Source organism: Miscanthus floridulus, chromosome 12 (assembly GCF_019320115.1).
Source record: "Miscanthus floridulus cultivar M001 chromosome 12, ASM1932011v1, whole genome shotgun sequence".
Lineage (NCBI taxonomy): Eukaryota > Viridiplantae > Streptophyta > Magnoliopsida > Poales > Poaceae > Miscanthus > Miscanthus floridulus.
The window spans coordinates 44,632,862-44,644,386 of NC_089591.1; the positions used below are offsets into that span (position 1 = coordinate 44,632,862).

Consider the following 11,525-nt stretch of genomic DNA (forward strand, 5'->3'; position numbering starts at 1 on the left):
TAATGACCGGGGCTTTGCCCTAGAACTCTAAAAAAGGCTTATTGATTCAATAATGTTTTTTCAAAACAATGATAACTCCCATTTAGTTTCCGCAAAAAAAAATTGGCAACTTCCATTTTGGGATTGACGTCTGATTGCGGTACCATAAATTAGTCAAGTATGAACGAGTGCTTAGGACTACTGGATGGTGACCCCCACGCAAGAGAATTACAGTAAAGTTGGGGACTTCTCACTCGAGATTGATGTGGAACTCATCATCAGAGGTCACAAGACAGAAGCTCAGGCACGTGTGTGGACCTCCTGAATTCTCTAAACTCACCGACGAGCTATTAATGCTCTATTTGTGGGGGCAAAGAGAGTATTTTATTGCTACCTTATACTGGGGTTAAATCATTTTTGGATGCGTTGCAAAAAAGAAATGCACGCAGGAGGGGCATGCCTCAACAGTATGCAGCTCTCTTCTAGCTAGCAAAGCTAATTCATTTGCTACTCTATTCTCTTCATCTGCCTCAAAAGTATTCACACAATCAACAAGACTGTGAAGTGACTTTGGACTCAGCCATCACAAAACCAACTTCTGATTTGTGCGCTTTTCTGCCATCGGAGAGCTTCTTCCACCCTGAGCAACCCGAGACCAGCTATTTGAGCAGTGTGTGAGAGCACCATCCGGCCCTGAGCACAGCCAAAGATCCAGATGCCTCCAAATCCCACATGACTGACCTAACGTATGGGTGCTTCCGATCCTCTGTCGGACACAGGCACAGTACTCCCAGACCGGACTCTTGTGTTTCCTTTTTGTCAAAAGAATGAACCGCTCGCAGGACCATCCCTACTTCTTGTGTGTGTGTTTTAAAGGGCCAAGATAATACTTGCTGGCCCCAGCATGCAGCTGCAACACTAATTGCACATAGTTTCTCAAAAATAAAACATGCACATGACTTTAGTACCCCTTCCATTCTCAATTATAAAATGTTTTGTCATTTCCAAATACATAGTTTTCGCTATGTATCTAGACATATTACATATCTAAGTGCATAGCAAAAGCTATGTATTTAGAAAAATTTGATGCACCCATACAGTGCTCGAGGCTTAGAACAGCTCACAATTGCTCATAAAAGCTCCAAATACTCAAGTCTGACTCTCTAATCCAAAAGAAACATCACTTAAAACACAAATCATGCAAATGGATAATGTGGAGAGCTCTCAATAAGGCTTTCTAAAAGTTAGATGGACGTGGAAGGCATCAACAACCCCCAAAATGGGAAATTGTGAGTACAAATACTCATCTCCCATGAAACAACAGTGGGGGGACTTGTCAACAAAACCAAATTGGCAGATTCAGGAAACCGACATGGCTGGTCTTTGTCAGAACTAGCTATTACTGTTCAAACATACGCAAAACTGGCCTAGCCAGTTTGGAAGACCAGCATGGCATGTTTCCCAATTTCTTCCCACTCTTTTCTAATTCTAGAGTTAATCACTCGGGTTTCCCTCAAGGGTTACTTGGAGCACTTTTAGGCCTTGCTAGTAGTCAATGTTGCATCCCTCTTGATTTTTCCAGATAATGGAAATGTTCTGGCTTCAAACCTCTTTAAAGAAGAGGCATTAATCCACCAAATTACAAATCAAGAAGCAAAAAGTTGCATCCCTCTTGATAGTAAGACATACCTTCACTCAAGACCAAAGATATACATTTAGATCACAATTGAGCTTCTCTTTCTTGGAATTTTCCATCACTTCAATCTTCACCATTTGAAGATCTTTCAACGCTGCCATTTCCATGAACATGTCCCCATTTAGCTTGTGACTTAGAATCTTTGCGACAATATGATCAAGACTACACTTTTCATCCTTAAGTCACTTCTTCATATGATTCAACAAATAATTGATTGTCCACAAGACATGATTCCTCATAGCTTGATTAGTTCATTAGCTCAATGCAAGTACATATACTATTCTTTACCTTAGCCATGGTACCTCAGCCACCAAGCCGTTGCTTGTCGTTCACCTCTGCTTAATACTTTGAAACCATTTCATTGCTTCATTTACACTATCGAGCCATCCTCAAGTCACACTATGTCTTGAGTTGCCATAAGCATCCTTAGAAATCAATTTCATCAAAACCATGATTCTTGCTTGAATGTCTTCATTTGTATCAGTTTTGAGATCAATCAAGCTTTCATTTAATTCACCATAGTTTTTTGTCTATATGAAATCCAACGTCAATATTGAATTCTTGATTTGTCTTAGCAAGCCCTTAATACGAGACCATTTCATACACTATCACTCATGTCTCTTTTGTCATTTCCAAATAAGCTTGTCAGTTATGCAATTCATCAATGGACTCAATTACAAATGGGACTAATTTATATGCTTGTCATTTCCAAATAAGTCCTTAATGTGATCACATTTTTTGTAGTTTGCTTCATTTGAGCCCATGCATATAATCTCATCAAGTATGTTAGTACATTAAATCGAACAAAATTCACTTAGGGCCTAGATGCACTTTCAACCAAAACCTAACCTCACCGGGACTGAGGGAGACGTCATCGTGGAATTTGTTGATTAGCTGAAAAGATCAAGTGAGGGAACGGTCCAAATCACTCTAGTTAGGTTTAACTTTCCAAAATAAAATTGACATTTTGCCACATAATGCTAAACTTTCATGGTACTGGCCGTTTGATATCAAAATTATTGGAATTGATCATGCATCATCACTAAATCATTGTGATTTTCCTATAACACCACAATAGTCATAAAATTGATTTGCATGATGTGAGGAGGGAGAGGGTAGAAAAAAAACTTTTTTTCTATCTCACACAGTTTCTCAACAATAATGATCATGGTTCTGCTCCCTCTCTGATGAGCTATGTTGCATGTATCACACTATGTCAGAATTCCACATTAGAGATGCTGAAGAAAACAAAACATGTCACTTATACTATGTCTCTAATGTGAAGACATCAGTTATTCATATTGAGAAAACATGTCATTGATGTGAAGATATTAGCAACTCTTGACTCGAAGACATGTCTCAAATATGATTCTTATCCATGACTCTTGATTCAAAGACACGTCTGCGATATGACTCTTATTTTTCTTTCATGCGCGTCTCAAATATGACCATTATCAGTGATGCTTTTAGTTCAAATGTCACAAATATTTTGTCACCACCGACATATATATTAAAACGAGTCTCTAATAAGCATAAATCAGAGACATGTTATAAATCACACGTCTGTAATAACATAGGTCACAACACAGGTTCATAGCACACGTCAAAGTTATCAATATTACCAAAGGTTCACAACACAAGCAGTACTTGTTCACATATACATGCAAATGAGGCAATGATACTAGTTCAAAATACATCACATCATTAGACTTATCTTGTTCGACCCTTATTATCAGAGACTCATCTAGTTGTGAAGAGTCTTTGATGTGTCTATATATCAGAAACTCGTCTTGGTGAAACGTGTAACTGATAACATCCCCTATTATTAGTGACTCTTCTAGTTGGGATGAGTCTCTAATAAATTGTCATTAGTGACACATTTTGCTTCCTGTCCATGGACGGTGACTAATCAGTAACGCATTCACTCCGTCTCTAATCTTACATTAGTAACAAATTTCAATTTTGTGTCACTGTTAAGCTATCTCCTTTGTGCTATTTTGGTATAGGGTCGGTTGTTGGTTGTTAGCTCTCTATTGTTCCACCTTAACTACTCTTTGGTTTCTCCCCCATCCTCATGCTTTGAGGGCCTTGCGACACCTCTAGTAAAGCCATCACTTCCACTACCTAGGCCATGGCGTTGTCGCTGGTCATCGGCTTCCCAACAAAGATAATGATGGTATATATATATATATATATATATATATATATATATATATATATACTCTAAACACCTCCGATTGTTATTTCACATAGTACTGTTTGCCAATTTGATGCATAGCTGAATGAGTTGAAACCCTATAGCTTTATGTGTACTGGCATGAAGCTTGCTATCACCTCTCTTCTCCGCCGACCATCAAGAAAATGGTGGTGCTATCGCCTCTGCAACTCCGGACAGTTGTGTGTTGTGCTCGTACTAGGCCAATTTCAACGAGTTCAATGTGAAATGACCAAACACCACACAAGCTCATCCTATACTTATAGCAAAGTTTTCCTAAGAAAAAAAAGACTTGGTAGTTGGTACCCCTAGAATTGCACATGTCATCCTTAATTTAATTTGAGTAGTTTAGCAATGACACAAACGCAGAATTTTATTGGATCATTTCTTCATACACCAATTGCAAATTACATGAGTGAAAAATCAACTGGAGATCGAACGGCACCAAATTAAAACAGAAATTTCAATCATTTACTACTACTACACACACTTAGATTCAAGTATGAAACACGCAGCATGCATCCAGAATGAAACCACCAAAGCAAGAGCACCACGGATGGCCGGCCAAGCAGCAGGCGGCGCACGTCATGTATGCATCCTCCTTAGAATTAGAATTGGTTGACCCTCCTGCAGTTGTGCCTGATCTCGCCGGCGGTCCCTGTGAGCGGCGAGATGTTGCCCATCTTCACCATGGACTTGGCGAAGTGGTCGAAGAAGAGGCCCTGGTCGGCGGCGTAGCGGTGGACGAGGTCCATGGTCTCGCGGCTCTGCGTGAGCAGGATCTCGTCGGAGCTGAGCAGCCCGTTCATGGCCAGGATGTTGTGGTAGTACAGGTTGTCGAACCGGAACTGGGTCGCCGGGTCCAGCGCGAACAGGTTCTGGTCGCCGCCCGACCGCGGGCACCGGCCCCGCAGCTCCGCCGCGTACGCCGGGTTTAGCGTCCGGTCCACCTGCCCGTTGTTGTTCTGCCCGTACAGCCGCTGCCGGAAGCTCACGCACCTCGAGTCGCCGATGGTGTGTCCTCCTGAGAGCGCGACGAGGTCGACGACGTCGAGGCCTTGGTTGGCGAACTTGCCGATGATGGTGGGGAGGGAATCGTTGGGCGCAGGGATGAGGTTGTTAGAGCCGCTCAGGCTCGCCGTCAGCGAGTCCCTCCTCCCCAGTGGCACCTCCCAGCCGGGTCCGCCGGTCTGCAGTTCGGCGACGACCATCGGAGTAATAATTGTAAATAAATCGACAACGGTGGATAGACAACGATGCTGAACGACGCTGCATTAATTAGTTCGTATTGGTGCGTACCAGGACGACGGAGTCCCTGGCGGCGACGGCGACGATGTCGGCGCAGGAGACGGTGTGCGGGCAGGCGTGCTCCAGCGCGGCCTTGATCTCGTCGACGACCTCGAAGCCGCGGAGCGAGTCCTTGTTGGGGTTGGAGCGCTTCTCGGTGACGAACCTGCCGCTGCCGTCGGCGTCCAGCAGCACGGAGGCGTCGCAGCCCTGCACGAAGCAGTCGTGGAAGTGCAGCCGCAGCAGGGACGCCGCCATGCGCGGGTCCTCCGCGTGCGCCTTCGCCACGATGGAGCCCACGATGGCCTGCATCTGCGGGCACGCGTGGTCGTAGAAGTGCGGCTGCAGCGGCGGGAACCCCCCGCCCGGCACCGGGTGGCCCGAGCAGAGCACGGACGACAGCACGGCGAGCACTGCCACCGCGAGGCCGCCGCTGCTCCACTGCCGCCGTGCCATTATTAGCTACTCAAAACAACGTCCCGATCACTCTGCAGCTAGTTCACACTTGAAAACGATGGTACTAGCTGCTTTGCTCGATCGAGTTGGTTTAACGAAGTGTGGAATGAGCACGTATTTATAGGACAAAACCACAAGCTTGAAAGGGAATGATGAGCATGATCGATCTGGTAAACTAATTTCATACTACTGACTAGTTATTGAGGATTGGGCCGGGGGAGCCGGTAATGCATGCATGGCTGGGTCTTTCCACCTCCTCCATTTAGCTTTTCGCAGGGTAAGTACAACCTAAACACTATGCTATGCATGCATGTTGAGCTCACCGGCTCGATCAGCTGGTACACGTACAGAACGGACAGCAGTAGGAGCTAGTGACGCGGCGCTGGCGCTTGTATAATGCTCGCATCTGCCTGCCCCCATCGCCGTGGCTTTGTCACCTAAAAGCCTTGTGCTAAAACAATATCTAGAACGTGCATGCTCGTTTTGCAGGGAGGATATACATGGAGTTTATTTGCCGTTTGTCGTGAGCGCCGGCGGCCGACACATGTCGACGGTGTGTCGGTGTGTATATGATAAAAAAAGATATGATGCCAGTCCGTTTGTAATATAAAAAAGCAACATTTTATTTTATTTTATTTTCGTGCGTGTCTAGCTCGGGTCCTGGGGCACCCATTTTCTGTCCATTGGATGGAAATCCAACTGAGCAGCAGCCGTGGCGAGCTAGGTTGACAGCATGCAGGCCGGTGCAAAGATCTGGCAAGACCTGGCCGGTCAGGGCCGAGCTACGTACAGTAATTCTTGAGTATGGCCTTGTTTAGATTGCAAGTTTTTTCACTCTCTCTTCATCATATCAAATCTTTGGATATATGAATGGAGTATTAAATGTAGATAAAAAAAATAACTAATTACACAGTTTGATTGTAAATTACGAGACGAATTTTTTGAGCCTAGTTAGGCCATGATTAGACCATAATTGTCAAATCTAAATAAAAGTACTACAGTGCCAAATACTGATTCCTAACCTCAATCTAAATAAGGCTATCTTTTTAGACTAGACTAGAAATATCTAGCTTTTGGTCTTTAAAAAAAGAGGTTGAATTGGAAACATAGTATTACATTCTTCGTGGATAGGAAAACTACCATTGCTATTCATCGTATGGACTTGTTCCACTACAATTCTTTGTGCATCTGAAATATGCCAATTTTGTACGACATTCTAGATATAATTGGCTCACGTGCTCAATATGCGGAAGGGGCGAAGCTTTATTCGTCGAAGCTACAGCAGAGTTTTCTAGTGTTTTGCATGTTCGCATCCCACTTGAAGCCTGCACCCGACACTACTGAAGACGGCTTCTTTATCGAGTGTCCCAAATTTTATCGAGTGTTTTTTATCGGGCACTCGATAAAAAAGTTGTTTGCCGAGTGCTAGATAAAAAGCACTCGGCAAATAACTAGCCCTCGGCAAACAACTGGCACTCGACAAAGAGATGGTTTGCCGAGTGCCGAGTACTCAGCAAACAATAACACTCGGCAAAGGGGTGGTTTGCCGAGTGTCAGGACGGCTCGGCACTCGACAAACCAGAACACTCGGTAAAGGGCGGGCTCCGTTAACGGCCGGCAGGCGCCGTTAATCCTTTGCCGAGTGTCTTATCCTGACACTCAGCAAAGAGACTCCTTTGTCGAGTATCATTTTTTGACACTCGGCAAACCATATTTTTTTCACTTTTGACCTCCAAACTTTTTTTGCAGTCCTCATACAATATCTGGTACTCCATGTTCCAATGTGGCACATTTCTCGGACTTTTTCTATGTTTCTTTAATTTATTTCATTTAATTAAATTTTCTTGGATAATTCAAATTATAACTGCTAGTCATTCGAATAATGAAAAAAATGAATAGAAAAATAATATTCATGTTATTTAGTATAATGTGAGGCCGTATCCAGGAACATACCACCAATTTCGAACATCTTGTTCATGAAACAAGACCACCACTAGTAGAGAAACGACTTTTGATCCACTTCAAAATTTGGCTTTAGTTCCGGTATTTTTCACGCCTGGGGACTAAAGGTCCCTGCCCAATGGCTACTGCGGCAGGCTTTTGCTGCAGGGGACCTTTAGTCCCGGTTGGAGCTACCAACCGGGACTAAAGGTTAACTTTTACTCCCAGTTGGTTCCTCTAACCGGGAGTAAAAGTCTACTCTCGGCTGGAGGCTCCATCCGGGATTAGAAAGGGACCTTTAATCCCAGTTGATGTCTCCAACCGGGACTAAAGGTCCCCTCCTATATACCCCTTCTTTCTCCCCGAACCTGAGCCACTTCGATCTCAGTGTTCTTGCTTCATCGCCGGCCTCTCTTCTTCCTCATCGTTGGTAATCACAAGATTTCTTCGATTCCTCCATCGATTCTTCAGTTCTAAAGGTTACCAACTTTATACTCTCATGTTTCATCAGTAGCATATCTCATTTTGTGGACTAGATATATGTGGTTTTTTATGGTGGATTTTTTCTTATTTGTAAGCCATTTAAGCTCAAAATCACTTTAAAGTTTGCATATTTGGATGAAGGAATGTTAAAGTAGTTATTCAAAACTAGTATTCAGCTTTCATTTCTAGCATGCATAGCACACTTCATGGTTTAGAGATATAGATAATTTTAGAGTTTTTTTTAATTTTATTTGTTTATAAAATGAGAAATTTATATTATATTAAAAATGAGTATAGAGAGTAGATGGCAACTGCTTCTGGGTCCTCGGCCTCTCATCAGGTTCCAAAGCGACTGAGGCCGGACCTCCCTCTCATTGCATGCGGCAAGTGTGAGGAGAAGATTGTGATGGAGTACCAGATGAAGAAGGAGTGTCACAACAAGGGTCATATCTTCTATAAGTGTCCGGATCATAATGTGAGTTATTTTATCGTATTTGATAATTATGGTTAATTTATACATATTTTCATGATGATTGTGACTAAAGTTCTAATTTTTTGTTTTAATTTCAGTGGGATGGCATTAGATGTTCAGGCTGATACTGGGAGGAAGAGTGTTGAACACGTGCAAAACTCTCTTGCACAGGCGGCAACGGCGGCTGATGAGGCAGTGATCCTGCGGAAGAAGCCCATAGATGTTGAACAAACGCATGATCTATCTGTTGTAGTTGGGATTGGTCGCGAAATCCTTATGCTGCTAAAGTGCATTTTAGCTTTAGTTTTTTAGTGGTAGTTGGTATTGTCTACATTGTAGCGAGAGTTTCATAAATTAATATCTTGTGTGGTGGCATGCATGTTATATAATTAACTAATTATGTTCTAGGTTTTAATATGGTATGTATGTCATGTAATGCAGATGAGCCGTCATTGGATATACAATGCTGATCGCCGCTCCCAAGAGTTCATTGAGGGCGTGCATTCTTTCTTAGTGTGTCTGAGGCAAACAAACGCAATGGTTTTATGTGCTGCCCATGTGCCATATGTAAGAATTTGAAGGAATATGCTAGCTCAAGGAGTCTTCATTCACACTTGTTGAAGTCGGGTTTCATGCCAAACTATATTTGTTGGACGAAGCACGGAGAAACCGGAGTTGTAATGGAAGAAGGTGAAGAAGAACAATGGGACAATGATGACATAATTGCTGAGTATGGTGCCTTCAATGATACTGCAATGGGGGAAGTTGAAGAACAGGTAGGGGCAGAAGATGAGACCGCTGATGATCTTGGTCAGGCCATTCGTGACGCACAAAGAGAATACGAAAGTGAAAAGGAGAAGATCAAGTTAGAGCGCATGCTAGAGGATCACAAGAAATTGCTATACTCAACTTGTGATTCGGGGCAGAAAAAGTTGGGTACCACACTAAAATCGCTGCAATGGAAGGCAAAGAATGGTGTATCTAACAAGGGATTTGGGGAGTTACTGAAAATCCAAAAGAAGATGCTTCCGAAGGATAACGAATTGTCCGCCACTACGTACGAAGCAAAACAGGTAGTCTGCCCTTTGGGATTAGAAATCCAGAAGATACATGCATATCCTAATGACTATATCCTCTACCGTGGTGAGGAGTATGAGAAGTTAGATGCATGCCCGGTATGTCATGCATCGCGATATAAGATCAGGCGAGATGACCCTGGTGATGTTGAGGGTGAACGTCCCACGAAGAAAATCTCTGCCAAGATTATGTGATATGCTCCTATAATACCACGCTTAAAACGTCTGTTCAGAAACAAAGACCATGCAAAGTTATTGCGATGGCACAAAGAAGACCGTAAGGTAGACAATATGTTGAGATACCCTATTGATGGGTCCCAGTGGAGAGCAATCGATAGAGAATTCCCGAAGTTTGCAAATGATGCAAGAAACTTAAGGTTTGCTTTAAGTACGGATGGTATGAATCCTTTCGGGGAGCAAAGCAGTAGTCATAGCACTTGGCCTGTTACTCTATGTATCTATAACCTTCCTCCCTGGTTATGTATGAAGCATAAGTTTATTATGATGCCAGTGCTCATCCAAGGCCCAAGGCAACCTGGCAACGACATCGATGTGTACCTAAGGCCACTAGTTGAAGAACTTCTACTTTTGTGGAACAGACCAGATGTACGTATGTAGGATGAGCACAAACAGGAGCACTTTGACCTACGAGCATTGTTGCTCGTAAAAATCAATGATTGGCCTGCTCTAAGTAATCTTTCAGGATAATCAAACAAGGGATATAATGCATGCACGCACTGTTTCGATGACATTAAAGGTATATTCTTGAAAAAATATCAAAAGGTCGTGTACCTTGGCCATCGTCAATTTCTTCCTACGAATCACCCTCTAAGAAAGAAAGGCAAGCATTTTAAAGGTAAGGCAGACCACCAGACCAAGCCGGACAATCGAACTGGTGAGGATGTACTCAATATGGTCAAGGATGTGAAAGTAGTTTTTGGAAAGGCATATGGCAGCGAACCTGTTCCGAACGACATTGACTGTCATGCACCCATGTGGAAGAAGAAGTCCATATTTTGGGAGCTACCCTATTGGCAAGTCCTAGAGGTCCGTAGCGCGATCGACGTGATGCACCTGACGAAGAATCTTTGTGTGAACCTACTAGGCTTCATGGGTGTATATAGGAAGCCTAAGGACACACTTGAAGCATGACAGGACCTACGGTGTTTGAAAGAACGAGACAACCTGTATTTAGAGAAGACAGATGATGGACACCATTACTTAAGTCCTGCCAGCTACACTCTTAGCAAAGAAGAGAAGGAAAGCATGTTTGAATGCCTAGCAAGCATCAAGGTACCATCTGGATTCTCCTCGAATATAAAGGGTATAATAAATGTGCTAGAGAAGAAATTCCTAAACTTAAAGTCCCATGACTGCCACGTACTCATGACGCAATTGCTTCCAGTTGCATTAAGAGAAATTCTACCTCCAAATGTACGTCTAGCCACCGTGAAGCTATGTGCATTCCTCAATGCAATTTCTCAGAAGACAATCGATCCAATGGATCTAGCTAAACTATAGAATGATGTGGTTCAATGTCTTGTCAGCTTTGAGTTGGTGTTCCCTCCTTCCTTCCTTAATATCATGACACACCTCCTAGTTCACCTGGTCAAGGAGATTAGCATTCTCGGTCCTGTGTTCCTGCACAACATGTTCCCCTTTGAGAGGTTCATGGGAGTCCTAAAGAAATATGTTCACAACCATGCTCGGCCAGAAGGAAGCATCGCCAAGGGCTATGGAACAAAGGAGGTCATTGAGTTTTATGTTGACCTTATTCCCGACCTTGACCCGATTGGTGTTCCTGAATCGCGACATGAGGGGAGACTAAGTGGAAAGGGGACACTAGGGAAGAAACCATATATTGGTACGTAGGACAATTATTTTAATAAAGCACACTACATAGTTCTGCAGAACTCCTCC

General features: G+C 43.3%; 1 protein-coding gene across 1 annotated transcript; it reads right to left on the reverse strand.

Moving 5' to 3' along the window:
• Positions 1-4,458: 4,458 nt before the first annotated feature.
• On the reverse strand, positions 4,459-5,633 carry LOC136498291 (peroxidase 72-like). Its single transcript, XM_066494237.1, has 2 exons — positions 5,190-5,633; positions 4,459-5,080 (listed from the first exon to the last, which is right to left on the reverse strand). Exons 1-2 carry the CDS (start codon positions 5,631-5,633, stop codon positions 4,499-4,501), a joined length of 1,026 nt encoding a protein of 341 aa, XP_066350334.1. The 3' UTR covers positions 4,459-4,498.
• Positions 5,634-11,525: the final 5,892 nt, after the last annotated feature.

Coding starts and splice junctions, on each gene's coding strand:
- LOC136498291 (XM_066494237.1), bottom strand. CDS start 5,633: ATGGCACGGCGGCAGTGGAGCAGCGGCGGCCTCGCGGTGGCAGTGCTC. Junction 5,081..5,189: donor CCAGGGACTCCGTCGTCCTG/GTACGCACCAAT, acceptor GCCGAACTGCAG/ACCGGCGGACCCGGCTGGGA.